This window comes from Australozyma saopauloensis, chromosome 5, assembly GCF_035610405.1.
Source record: "Australozyma saopauloensis chromosome 5, complete sequence".
Lineage (NCBI taxonomy): Eukaryota > Fungi > Ascomycota > Pichiomycetes > Serinales > Metschnikowiaceae > Australozyma > Australozyma saopauloensis.
The window spans coordinates 491797-505736 of NC_086135.1; the positions used below are offsets into that span (position 1 = coordinate 491797).

The window sequence follows — 13940 nt, forward strand, 5'->3', positions numbered from 1 at the left end:
ATGGCCGCTCCATGCCTTCGCATTTTTGAGAGCCGCAGCGTCTCATTGTTCATTCCTTCTGATCTCCCATAGTCTCTCCATTCGTACTTTAGGCCTCTCTGCAGCACCTGCACTTCAACAGCAAGCAGCAGCACTCGTCTCACGTGACGATACTCTTTATCGTTGCAACTTCACAAAAAACTACCAAAGGTAATGAATTCCACTCCTCTCAAATCTCTCGAAGGCATCACGTCACAAAACCTCGTCAAGGAAGCCGCCACCTTGGCGGAACTGGTACTTTCATGGAAGTTGGCGGGCCAATTCAAGTACGATGTGCCGCAATGTCCAGATAAGGTGGTGGTAGACATTCACGTCAAAGAAGAGTTGAATAACGACTACTGGGTGGCACGTGTCAACGAGTTTGAGGAGGTGCCCAACGCTGGCGTGGCGTCGCTCTGGAAGCAATTGCTTCAATACAGCATTGGCTCCACTGAGTCCTTGGATACTTGCCATACCGTTTATGAGGAAGACTACATCGAGGAAATCTTCAAGCATAATCTTCATCCTTACGAATTGCCCGAGCCTGCGAGCGGCTATCATTGCTTTACATACTTGACGGAGCTGTTCTACAAGTTGCAGTGGCCGTTGAAGGTCCGCCGGTTTTGCAATCTCGTTCACATTGTTAAGTCGCCCGATGAGAAAAGAGCGTTCGTCATCAGCTTGGCCGTTGATCCGTCGCTCATTCCAAATGCATCCAAAGAGACACATTTCGTAGATGGCCAATTCACCTCCGTCGAGAGATTGGAATATGACGGAGAAGATCTCCAATGGTTGATGACAACGTGCTCGGACGCAAACGGCATGGTTCCTGGCTGGATCGCAAAGAAGGCACTCAACTCTGCCATCGCTAAAGACGTGCCTAGCTTCATGAACTGGGCCCTGAAAAAGAAAGAGTAACCACCTCAATCCGTCTCCTCCTGAGAACTTAGTCTACCTAGCCATCCCTTGACATCGCTACCAAGATTATCTAGGAACCCGAGATTGGCGGCCCCATATACCCTGTCGGCCACCTGTGTTAAGTAGCTATTGGCTGGTTCAAGAGTTGCTTTTGACTTGGCCCGATGGTTATAATTGCGTATAATGACAATCACTTTACCTTTGTACTTCATAGTGTAGAAGAGCCAGTCATTGCTTTTGCTGCTGGCAAACTTGTGTAGATGCTCATCGGATATACCTGTGGTGAACATGGTCTTATCATGGTCCTTCACAAACAATTGTCCAGCAAGTTGATTGTGGAGGTGGAAAATTGCACGCAGCAAGGAAGGGTTATGTTCATTGACAGAGGCGAGATCCGGGAGTGAGGTTTGATACCACGCTTTTTCCGGTTCAAATATGATGTAGAAGAAGTCACTGTCAATATCAGCACCACTGGTTTGAGGGTCAGTAGTTTGCATGCTCTTTTTGTTGTTCTTCAAGGCATCTCCTATGGGGCCAGGAAGTGAGCCAATGCTTGCAGACATGTCGAATCCCGTCGACAACTCACCTTCAATGGCTAATTTGAGTAAGGGTATCAACGTGCTCTCCTCAAGCTCAGAATAGAACAGGGGATCTGCGAGCTCTTCGAGGCCAGAGTCATAAATGAGCGTGACAACGTATTCGCCGAATGCATAAACTAGTAAGATATACTCTCTCCACTCTGTTTTCCCATCGACGATTGTGGGTATATAAACAAGAAAATTGCTAATGTCCTGATCAACCAACCCAGCAAGATAAGAACCACGGAATGTATGAGACAGAGACTGCTGTGATTCGATACTTCCTCTGGAGCCCACAGATGTTAGAGGCTCATGCGATCGCCAAGGCGTTAGCCAGTCTGGCGCCGAGACTATTCCATCCGAAACAGCCAGTCCAAGGTTTCGGAACTGATTGACAGTGCTATTCAAAGGCAGCACAACAAGAGAGTTAGTGAGCGCGACGGGATGTAGGAGGCCCAAGGCGGCAGATGGAGTTACACCGAACGCCGATACAGACACGTTCTCTTCCACATCGCCATCCGAGTCGCTTTGCAGTCCATCTTCGGTTTTTTCATCGTATTCCTTGTACATCGCATCAAAATACAGCACCAATTGATCTTTCAATAGCAAGTACTGGCTGGTAAGACAATTATTGGATGCGAGGAGCTGGAGATACCCCCCTATACAATTGATATACTCTTGCTGCAATTGCACCCCACCCGAGGAACTCTGGTACAAGAGTCCATTTTCCTTTGCCGCCGCGCTGTTGAACTTGTGGATAGTCCATCCGGTCACTAGAGAAGCGGAGCATTTCACGATGTCCTCCATCTCCGACCTACATGGTTCGGAGAGCCTAATGGAAGATTTACGGCAAATGCTGTCCTGGAGAAAAAAAAGCGCTCCCTGCGCGTTCATCCGCGTGGGCCATGTCAAAGTGCGTGGGCCATACGGGATTTGCGATCCACGATTGACAGCGTCGATGAAGTTCTGCCAATGATCCAGTAGAAACTCACAAAACTGCTCACGGCCATATAAACCTATCAACAGCTCGAACGACGAATTGAAGAGCTGGAATCGCTGATGACACTGTTTAATCAACGCCTCAGTCTGGCTGAGTCCTATGGTTTCTGAATTGGCCAGAGAGCCCGTAACGGTCCGGCAACAGCAAGCCAAGAAGAAGCCAGGCTCCAATTCCACAACCACAATCGTCTGATTGGATAGCGTTATCGTCACCGGCCCCTCCAGCTTCCCGAAGTCCTGTACTAGTGAATATGATCCCCGTAACAATCCTACAAGATGCACCTGTTCCTGCGACCCAATTGCCTCCGTAGACACAGATTCTACATTTGTGTTATGGGAGGTTGCAGCAGAATTCTTTTTGGGGGTGAGGAAGAAGAGAATCTGTTTCCTGGCGCCATCTAGTGATTCGTCCTCATCGCTGGCCCACGATGGATTGAACGCCGTGACGAAGCTGAAATTTGGCCCGCCAGATTCGGTCTCGTGACCGAGATTTGTGCTGGCGATGCCCAAATTGCCTACCTGGAACCTACTGATGAAGTTGGAGAGGTAGTTACTCATGGTAGGTATGTAGAGTCTTATCGCGCATACATATAGTTGGAATAGGTGATAACGAAGGAAGCGGAGAGATGCAGAAAAGGGGTGTGTGAAATTTACTAGTGGCCAGAGGATGAGTATGTATTTATGCAGAATAATTATTGTTGAGGGCTCATGCTAGCTCCATAAGTCTTTCCATCCAATGTTCTTTCTTACAGCATTGGAGAAGCCTTCGTGGTACTTGACCCAGATCCGCGAAGAATCGTCTCGGCTTACTGGCGCCTCTGTCTTTGCGGCAACATCACCGTACTGGCTGCGGAAATATTCTATGGATGAGGTCAGTTTTTGTTTCTTCGTTTTGGCGCCTTTCTCCTCTGCGTCAGGGGTCTCGGTGCGTTTTCTCTTCAATTGCGCAGATGCGTTCTTCGCATCGAGCTCTTGTTGCAATAACGGAAACAACCATTGTCTTTTAGCGTTTGTCAATTTTCGTTTCTGCTGATACTTCTCCTCAGATGGGAATGATGCGATGGTGTCCCAATCTGGCGCGAAAAGCAAGTACGTCATATTCAGCTCAGTATCGCGCTGCGTCTCGAGCTGGAGATCAAGCGTTTCCGTCAACAGTACGAGCTTTTTGAGTAGTGCCTGTTCGAATGGCTGCAATGCGCTCATGGCTCTGGAGCTCCCGATCTCAGGAGAAAACATCCTGTCTAAAATTGGAATAAACTGACATGCGTAAAACTCAAAGTTGGAAGATGTACCACCAAACGAGAGCTTGGTTTCAATTGGTAGCTGATCGACAATCCGTTGCACAACCGCCTTGTTCTTCTTTAGGAGCTCGAAGGACTCGAATTCTAGACCTCTGGCATTCGGAACTAGACTATTGGTGTCTCTGAACTTCTGCGGATTAATGTCACTGAAAAGAGACCAAAATTTAAGACTGGCCAAGGTAGGGTAGAAGCTGGCGTCGCGAGCGCCTGTGGTAAGAGCGTCATAATAAAAGAGCCAGTCACTTATCATCGCCGGGCGCAAGGCAAGGTCATCTTGTAGGTGGACCACATCCAAGTATTTGTTGAAACAGCCTCGGATGACCTTATCTAGAGATCCGCTAGCAGCAGTTTTCTCATCACCAGATGACACCAATCTCATGACAGATTCAAAATTCTCTTCCTTTGAGAGTTTCTGATCCCTAGTAAATAGCCGATCAACAAGCAGGAACCACGACATGGTCTTGTCTTTGTTGCTCGAATTGTCTGAAGTAGCAAGACGGCCAACCAATTCCGGATCTAGCTTCCTGCTGGAGAATTGTAAGTAGTTTATGGAAGCACGTATATCGCCCTCGCATATCTCGAAAACCTCCGAGATCTCTCTGTGATCGAGATTCAATTTCTCTTTTTTACTGATGTCCGCAAGGTGTGCCTTCACTGTTTTCTGAGCAGAAGCATTGATCTTCTTGCCAAACATGGATTCACCTCCAGTGGCCTTGCGGAATGGCACAATTTCACAAAATTGTCGGAGTTTTTCCATCGGGTTCGCAGACCCAGAGCGCCCACTATTGGAGTAGATATCGTTTGCAATACATATGATCGGCCTGTTCAAAGAGAACTTTTTCTTCGGTTTCTTCTTGGTCGCCAGCAGAAAGAAGGTACCAGACGAACTCTCTGTAGCAGTGCGATTATCCGAGTCTGAGCGTAACACGTCGGCCAAAACCCGCACTATCTCGGCGGTGTTCGAGGCAGAGTCGATCTCATCGATCACTAGACATGTTGGCTTTCCCTGGGCAGTGATGGTGTTCGTAGTCAAAGCATTCTTCACCCTCAATTTGAGCACTGCAGCGATATTGGCGCCTCGCCCAGTATCTGCGTCTGTTCCGCCAAGAGTATCCATACTGTTAGCAGCATTCAATTCCTCTACATGGTAGCCCATTTGACGAGCTAGAAGATGCACCACGGCAGTTTTACCAACACCAGAAGGTCCATGGACCAAGAGGATTTTTCGAAGTGGTCTACCTAAATGGTCTACGTTTTCGTCGTCAATTTTCGCGTTGCCAAACACCAAAGAGCCCCACTTACTGAGCCAATGCATTACCAGTCGATACTGCCGTTCGTTTCCAGCCGGACAGATCTCCAAAAAAGACGAAGGCCGATACTTATCGGACCACAAAAGTCTGTTTTCCTCAGCTGTTTCCTTTGCTGCCTCGGCCAATCGAGCAGCATCTCTCTTCTTGGCCTCATCTATGACCTTTCGGCTCTGGCGCAGCTCATCTCGCAGCCGAACGCGCTCATACAAGTCGTCCATGCTAAAAAACGAGTCGCCCTTTTCATCTAGGCCTATTCCAGTAGGTCTGACGCGCGGTTTTAGCGAGATCACCGATCCATTGAACAATGCGACTTTCTTTGGCTTGGTGGAAGGTACCGTGGCCGGATTTTTTAGAAGAGGGACTTTTACAGGTTCCAGTGGCTTTTCTATCGCCGGCTCTGCGAAGAGAATTGACTGATGGAGGGAGAATTCGGTCTCCATAGTAGTGTGGTTTGAAAATTAGAGACGATCTGGTGAAGATAGTAGTAATGAGAAGACGCGTGGTGGGAAAATGAGATAGAAACTTTTGAAAATCAGAAGGGCGTTTTTTATTGAATGATATTGGCGATTTTTCGCATGCACGCTTTCGTCTGCTTTTGTGTATTCACTTTCTTGGTTCTGAAGTTGGATACAACAGAAAGGTAAACATAATGCGTCAACACCGTAATATACGAGATAGAAACCCAGGTGGAACAAAACCACTGAATTTCGTTTTATTTGGTTCGGCTTGAAATTTCGAAATCATCAGATCTCGATAATCAGAGTAATCGTACAAAATACACTTCATGCAACGATTCATTTTGAGGAGCAAAACGAAGAACAAAGCTTACAGCTGTTTAGCCCAAAACCATCTCAATTACAATCTGTATTAACATACATGCGCTGCGGTATCAAAACATCTATAAAACACCTCTAGGAAAATGCACGTGGAGCCTCGCCCTCGGGGCCAATGTACTCGGTATCTCTCCAAGGACCGAAGTCCTTCAAGTACAAGTCATCGTCAGTGACATCCGAAGTGCCTCCGTACTTCACAGGCAAGTTCTCTGCGGGGATCTGTTTGAGCAACTCCTTCTTGTAGGACGAGCCCAAGATGTTGATCTTCGACACCGTGACGGGGTCCAAGAAACCCTTGAACACCTTGAATGCAGTGGCAAACCCAAATGGTGCATTGATACAGTAGAACTTACCCATGCGCTCCGGGTAGTAGTCCTGACCAATCTTGGAGGCCTCCTTCACGTATCCAACCACTTGATAAGCAGATCCAATGGAAATTCCCTTCAAGTCCATAATGGTGCATGAAGTCTCCACCAAACAGCCCTGCTTTCTCGAACAGGCGGGCAACCGGTAAGTGGTGAACAGCTCATACTCCCACACCAAGTTCTTCAACATACGCTCCTGGGATGTGATCTTCAACATGTCTGGCAAGTACACCTTACCCAACTCCTCGAAGTACACAGGACGGCCGTCCTTGTCGGTCTTGTGGTAGTACTGGGGGTACATCTTAGCCACGAGGGGCTTCTCGGTGTAGTGGAAGTCCTTCAAGATGGTATCCACGCCCTCCGCCTTTCTCCAGGTCTCACAGTTGACAAACATCTCCTTGGCCTTCTCCACGTCGAACTTACGGGCTCTCAAGAAACGGAGCAAGCTGGCATCGTCCAATCTTTGGGTGTAGCCTTGCTCGGAGAGATACTTTCTGAAAAGCGCCAACTTGGTCTTCTGTTCCTCGGTCAAGTTGGAGGTGTAACCGGGGATCTCGGAGGGTGCCGATACCTGGGGGTAGGAGGCGAGGATTTCTGCTTCGGTGGCCATTGGAGGAGAAAGAGTGTTGGTTATCGTGGATGTGTTTGGTCCTGCGTGTAGCGCGGCCAGGTGTATGTGTGGGAGTAGGTGTTGTCCATGTAAGAGAATTGGGAAAAATGGCGGATAGGGGAGGGAGTGGATTTTGGTTTGATAATGGTTTTATTTATTCATTTGAAGGTATTCTCTTTGGATGGTTTTTTTGTGAATTACACGATTTAATGTTTTTGTGATGAAGATGTTTATTTTTAGTCCGATTCGAAACTCCCATTTTTAGTGGGTGCAAATCGAGGCTGGTTCATCACTAAGGAATGGTTACATGGTATTGTTGAGTTCATGTTCATACATTCAGATATATCACAAAAGTAATTTTCATGCACTTCATCTTCGGATATTTCAAAAATTTCATTACACTATGTCATCACAGTTTCTATGCATTGACACTGTAAATTAGTACCGTCTATAAATATTTCTACTCCCTCTTCAACCATTTCTTGAACAAGTTCTTGCTGCCCAGACGCAGCAAAGCAGAGATGGACGTGGAGCTAAACGTATCTGATAATTCATCTTCCGAAGCGGCTGGGAATCGGAGCCTGAGCGCCAGAAGCCCACCATCAGCCAAGCGCTTGAGACCCGGTCCGTTCTTGAAATTGGCATCCTGATACACAAGAGAGTTGTCTCGGGTGTCGAGGTATCCACGCTCAACAACATCGTCGACGAACGACTGCCATAGCTTGGTGTTGTGTTGGTAGTTCAAACATGTTTCATCCTCCGCCAACTGCTGGGACAAAGACGCTATCTTATTGGCGACTTCAGTGCTTTCTTTCTGCAAGTCATTCATGGTAATAGCAGATTTGATGAATGAGAAAATATTCTCGTTACTCTTGCAAAGTGTTTTGATAAAGCCCTCGGTCTCGTTGTCGCCAGCTAGGTCCAAAAACTCCGACTTCTCGAACTCAAGCGTCCCAATCTGATAGAATGATGTGTTCTTCTCCAGCAAGTTGTCTCCATTAGCCAGTAATGGTACCTCTTCTTGTTGGTCAGACTCGTAGCTGGTGCTCAAACCCATCGCGGTACCTAATTTAGGCAGAGGGACTTGACTTTTCAGTTGGCCCCCGTTGCTTTGAATAGAGGCCCGTGAGTTTTTAGCTGACGAGAATCTCAAAAGCTCAACAAATTCGGTGAGTCGGAGATACTTATCGATTAAATATGGCGTTGTCGGAAGCTCACTCGAGGTGCCGCCAAGGCCCATGTCAAATCTTTTCATCTCATGACTGAGATCCAATACTTTTTCATTGAAATCATTCTTCCGTCCTGTCAACTTATCAAAGTAATCAAGAACCTCTCTCTCATGACTGTCGAGAAAATCATTCATACGGAGGAGATGAGGTTCTTTGTGCTCAGTAAATTTTTGGCGATTAGCAAGATTCAACAATATCTTGGCGACCAATGTCAATGTGCGTTGCGCGTTGCCGACTTGATGGTCCTTTGTCAAATGGAACAATTTCGGGTTAAGAATAGCAGGACAGAAAAACCGCAAAAACATAAAGGCGCTCAAGCAATTGAGGGCAGTTGCCTTGTCACTAGGATCACAAGCAAAGTCAACTTTTGTTCTAAAGTTCTTCAATTGATTTTTGATCTGTTGAGGCAAATCGTTCGATGTTGTGAATATCTTTGCCCAAATCTCGCGCACATATCCAAGAAGGACCGCATAGTTTTCATTCACAACTTCTTCAACCAATTTCTTTCTTCTATTTGCCTCGTCGGGAGACTCATCCAGATCGCTAGCAATATCATCCTCGTCGTCACTGCTGCTCGAAGAATCTCCACGGTTATTTTTAAAGTTGAGTTTGACGTATCTTGGATCAAGTTCACAGTTTTTATCTTCGCGAACTATCTTGTCGAAGAAGTCCCCAAAAACTTTCTCCAAGTACTCTTGTCCGACTCTAAACAAATATTTTTCCAACGACTTGGTGAAAATCGATGAACCTCTAAACAAGGTATTGAATACATTCATACTCTGTGGAGCAGAGCTGGACTTTGAGATATAGTTCTTTCTGGTAGCTTCATCCACGGATGTCAACTCAACCTCCATCAAAGCCTTGAACCACTTCTCTTCAACACCAACACTTTGAAAAATATCTAGTAACATTAAGCTGACATTTTGGAATTCAGTTGCGCCAACAGTTGTGTTGCAGAACAGAATTAATTCCTTCATCGGACAATCAATAAGCATTGTTTCTAGAGCCTGGAAGGTTTCAGCTGGTGGTATGTGATGTTCTTTCAAATCAACGGTAAGTAACAATTTGCCAATTGGAATATGGCCCGACTCATAAATAGACAAACGAATGATATTTGCCAGGCCAGCAGCAATTCTGTTTGAGTCATCCTTTATGGGAACGAGACCAGGGACCTTGATTTCTTCGCCACTTCTGGAACCCATCATCATCGTTGAGTACCTTGGGACTTGTCCAGAAAGAATATCCGGCGTGAGGTATACGGATCCAATAATTGTGTCGGAAGAGGGGTTATGAACTGTGCTATGTGTCTTTTTAATCACAATACGAATCATTTGAGTCAGAATCGGCAATTCTGTCGAGAATTCCTCCTTCCAAAATGGGTTGGCAGAATTTTCAACAAGAGCAGTTCTACCCCAGGGCAAATCCCACATGATTATCTCAGCGTAGACTTTGCCATCGAACAGTGAAACACCATCAAAGTTGGCCTCGATAATGTCGAGGCGAACCTTTTTTGAGACGCGAAGATGATCTTTCGAGAATTTTGTGAGTTCGCTCGTTTCAGGCAATAGCTCGTTGACACGCAGCGGATTTCTATCGAGGCTAGGACGCGAGATGCTGTTTGTAGAGCGATTGAAGTCAAAAGAACTGTCGACAGGAAGAGTTCCTTCCAAACCGACGACCCTGTTAGATATGGTATCTAGTTCAATAGAGTCTTTGTTGTACATACCGATGTACTCCCTTTTACAAAAGTAATTAAGGCCCACAAACCAATCCTCCAAGTCAATGTGTAGGGGAAACTCTATGAAGATACGGAGGTTATTTGGCATAGGCTTACAATCTTTGACGAGGAAACTTTCGGTTGCAACTGATTCAGGCGTGGCTGCGGAAGTAGTTTTGTTTAAGTTCATTAAGCGGAGTTCGTTCAAATGGCCCAAAAATAGAATGTTTGGCGAGTTGCAAATGGATGTATGGACTTCTCTAATTTCCGAGGAGAAGAGACTCTTGACATCAATTGAATAAAGGAGCGTGCCGTCAAGTTCAGTAATGAAATTGAGCATACCGTTTGACTTTAGTGCGCCCATGGCATAGAACCAACCTTCCTGGATGCCATTGTCTATGGTCGAGTACAAGTTTTTTTTCGGTTCGCCTGGGTTTCCAAAAGTCGGCGCAGGAGCCCCGGATACAAAATTTACGTTTTTGGCTTTGGAGGGGAGCGGACCATACACCTTAAAGCGACACACCAATAGTTCATGTGGGTCCGAGAATGTCGAGGGATGGACCTTATTTTCCGCATACCACTTTTTCGCCAAGCCGCGCGACTTCAAGTTCTGCCACGCAATCAAGCACAGCATCAATTTGCCAAAAACCGCCTTGGAGGTCACACGGAAGTAGAGTCTCTCGTTGTTGACCGTTCGAACAAACACCAAAGGCGGATCCTCCAACACGGCGGAATCAGCATCGTTGGACCGGAACCGGCTGTGGCGTCTCTTGCCAGCGGGGCTGCGTGAAACGGAGGGTATAATTTGTACATAGCATGATTGGATTGCACTGACTAGGACTGTGACTTGGCCTAGCTCCACCTCGCCGACCACTGATCCCTCCTGTGTGATGGAGACAAGTTGGAAGTGTGTCCAGTCGTTCTTATCGGACGACACGAATATGTTTGGCTCCGAAAATAGGCCTTTGCCGTTTAGTAGAGCCCTGTGGAATGAAGATAATTTGGCCATGGTACGAGGATGGGGAAAGAACGGAACGTGCAATTGAGTGTTACAGATTAGAGTTTAGGCGGTAGCAACACCAATGTCAGCGGAAAGAGAGTGTGGGCGGTGTAGTTGTCGAAAGAAAAACAGTAGTAATCCGGGGGACAGTAGTGGGCACTTCTGCAGGCTGGGGTAAGTGCTGGGAACAGGGGAATTTGGGTTTCTGGGATCAGAGATAGGTACACACGCGCGTGTTTGGGCAGTGGCGGGATGGTCAGAAATGGAACGGACGTTTGTTTCTGGGAATTCCACTGCATCCAGCACAATTCATGCACAATTTCGTGTTGTGTCAGAGCGGATTGGGACCTGAAATTTTCACCATTGTAGCTGTATATAGCCTTGGCCGCGCGTTTAAATCGGGAATGTGATGTAAGTGGATGGGAACGCGCCTTCAGCCTCACAGTGCGATTCCGAATGGGGGCCGATGCGAGATCGCAAGGGGCGATTTGTTTTTCCACTTTTCGTAAGATTAAAGCAATTGGGTGTTGGCGGAATTTTGGATCGCTGCGATAACCGCGTTGATCCTTTCTGAATCGCGCGCTTTGTTGTATTTCGGTTGCCAGTTGGTGATCGAGTGCGTCGTAATTAAGGTTCCATGCGCGAAAAACGGCTTTTTTCTGCCGCAGCGCATGAACAAAGAAGCCACTTATAGGGTCTTGAGAGGAAGAAAAAAGAGACAATGAAAAAGAGAGGGATTTGAATTGTGCGGCCCGGAAGACATTCTCGTTTCTTTGTGTTCTTTTCTGCGATCGTTCGATGTCAATGCTGCTACTGTACTTGTACACGGTTGCAATATGAAACCTGACTAAATGCGAGAAGCGTCTCTCGTTGAGAATTATCAGTAAATGTCAGGGCTCGAGAAAATTATGGCGGAGTTTGGAGAAACAATTTTGACCAAAACGATCTTTTTTTTGTCACATTCAAACCGAGCTTAGTCTCTCTTCTTTCCTCTTTGAATAGAACCAAAAGCTGAGTCACTGGGTAACCAGAGAATGACCATGAACAGAGGCGCAACGAATTTGACTAGAAAAACAGACACAATTCGGGAATCCGAAATCTTATTGCTTGCTAAATTCTCTTCATTCGACTTAGGAACCGTATCTGTAGTTTCTGCCCAGATAGTGTGCTCCATACTTCATATACCGTCATTTACAATCATACACCCCATACATCTATCGAACCACTAGACCTCTAGATTTACTGATTCGCATTGAAACTCTACAATTGGTTACTGGAAACTACATCTCACATCGCCGATATAAAAAACCATATTCTTCGTCTGTCAAAGCTTCGTTCTTGCCGTTGCTTTTGTGTGAATACTAATCACTACTAAAACCTAAATCATACTCCAACCCAATGCTTCGACGTAGCGGGCTCTGCATGAACCTCGAGGCCTTCTGTTGCGGCTTCCTCTCCCTATTCCCGAAAGTGTTTGTGCTGACTGTTTTGCTGTGGGCACTCTATGGTACAATCTCGGAACTCCATTCACATTTGGGCCTCTCGGCTGCTTCTCTAGTATTTTCGGGCCTTCTATTGTCGCTCTATTTGCTCTCTATGTACTCGTATTTCCAGGTGGTCGTTGTTGGTCCTGGATCGCCGCTCGATTTCCCAGAACTAAGACTGACCGGAGGTACATCCACCAATGATCATTATCTCCTGCCGGAACTCAATGAACAGAATGAAACGTTGCTTAGTCCGCGCCGAGCTCCGCCAATGGAGGTTTTGGTCACCCATACGATCGAAAAGGGCGAGCCATATTTGCGCTGGTGTCCCAAGTGCAATGTGTGGAAGCCAGACCGGTGCCACCACTGCTCAAATTGTAAGAGGTGCTTTTTGCAGATGGACCACCATTGTCCGTGGTTTAGCTGCTGCATTGGATTCAGAAACCATAAGTTTTTCATCCAGTTTTTGCTCTATGTATTTGTCTTTTGTGGATATGTCCTCGCCATTTCGCTGTACTTTTTGTACGACTTTTTCGTGAAGGAGCAGTATGCGGAGCACCAGTATCTTTCGTTGACGCTTGTGTTTCTAGCTGTCGTTTCTTTTGCGTTTTTCTTGAGTGTGGGCTGCTTTGCTGGGTTCCTGGTGTATCTCATGTTGCGCAATCTCACCACCATTGAATTCCAGGATTTACGTTGGAACTACCTGGGCGACCACTCCGCCGAGTATGAGTATGATAGCACTGGAAAGAAGAAGAGCGTGGCAAACTTCTATGACTTGGGCCTCAAGCGTAACTGGACTGCTGTCATGGGCGATACTTGGTGGCACTGGCTTTTGCCCATCTCGGCTACGGACGAAAAGCTCACCGGCTACAAGAATGGTCTCAATTTCGAGGTTGACGAGGAGGTGTTCGATAAGTACTGTCAAAACCTACAGTTACAGGATAGACTCAATGCGCAACTAATGGAATACAGGGATCAATTGAGAGGCAGAAGAAACCAGTGAACTTCCGAGACGGATATTTATTTTAACGAATCTCAATGAAATATGGCATACATCGTTTGAGTAGAGTGAGTAAGGATGAATGAACGGTTAGTTACTCTCCATCCTGTCGTGACCGTTGATTTTTCCGTACAAGCAAAAAAAGAAAAAGAAAAGTTCGAGAGTGTTAATCACACCAGAAAATTTATTTTTGCCGGTATCTAACCACTGTCTCATTCAATACACGATACACTGAACAAAAGACCAACAAAACATAACCACAACGAAGTCCGACAATAATAGCCAATCGACAAAAAAACTTCCACTTTAAATTTCCAAACAACATATATATTCTAATTCACATTTCCGTCAAATTCCTCAAGGTTCTCCATTTCTTCTCCCCCAGGTCCTTTTATGTAGTCCGTTCCCGTCCAATCTGAAAACTACTACTCATCTTCCCCACGGAACCCCCCTAATACAAGCCGCAGCGATAATTCCGACTCGTCTGCCCTTTCCTTTCCTGTGACCGGCGCGCAGCTAAATCTTCTATCCCTCAAAAATCCCAATTCTTGGCTCTTTGCAAGCAAATTGAGGACAGA

General features: G+C 46.3%; 6 protein-coding genes across 6 annotated transcripts; 2 read left to right on the forward strand and 4 right to left on the reverse strand.

The window, feature by feature from the left end:
• Positions 1-192: 192 nt before the first annotated feature.
• Positions 193-936, forward strand: PUMCH_004105 (uncharacterized protein; the record flags this gene model as incomplete). Its single annotated transcript, XM_063023054.1, has 1 exon — positions 193-936. One exon carries the CDS (start codon positions 193-195, stop codon positions 934-936), a length of 744 nt encoding a protein of 247 aa, XP_062879124.1.
• Positions 937-941: 5 nt separating this feature from the next.
• PUMCH_004106 (uncharacterized protein) lies at positions 942-3071 on the reverse strand (the record flags this gene model as incomplete). Its single annotated transcript, XM_063023055.1, has 1 exon — positions 942-3071. One exon carries the CDS (start codon positions 3069-3071, stop codon positions 942-944), a length of 2130 nt encoding a protein of 709 aa, XP_062879125.1.
• Positions 3072-3224: 153 nt separating this feature from the next.
• PUMCH_004107 (uncharacterized protein) lies at positions 3225-5564 on the reverse strand (the record flags this gene model as incomplete). The annotated part of the gene is made up of 1 exon (XM_063023056.1): positions 3225-5564. One exon carries the CDS (start codon positions 5562-5564, stop codon positions 3225-3227), a length of 2340 nt encoding a protein of 779 aa, XP_062879126.1.
• A 471-nt stretch (positions 5565-6035) lies between these two features.
• Positions 6036-6932, reverse strand: PUMCH_004108 (uncharacterized protein; the record flags this gene model as incomplete). Its single annotated transcript, XM_063023057.1, has 1 exon — positions 6036-6932. The coding sequence occupies one exon, from the start codon at positions 6930-6932 to the stop codon at positions 6036-6038; it is 897 nt and encodes a 298-aa protein (XP_062879127.1).
• Positions 6933-7392: 460 nt separating this feature from the next.
• On the reverse strand, positions 7393-10887 carry PUMCH_004109 (uncharacterized protein; the record flags this gene model as incomplete). Its single annotated transcript, XM_063023058.1, has 1 exon — positions 7393-10887. One exon carries the CDS (start codon positions 10885-10887, stop codon positions 7393-7395), a length of 3495 nt encoding a protein of 1164 aa, XP_062879128.1.
• Positions 10888-12276: 1389 nt separating this feature from the next.
• PUMCH_004110 (uncharacterized protein) lies at positions 12277-13365 on the forward strand (the record flags this gene model as incomplete). Its single annotated transcript, XM_063023059.1, has 1 exon — positions 12277-13365. The coding sequence occupies one exon, from the start codon at positions 12277-12279 to the stop codon at positions 13363-13365; it is 1089 nt and encodes a 362-aa protein (XP_062879129.1).
• Positions 13366-13940: the final 575 nt, after the last annotated feature.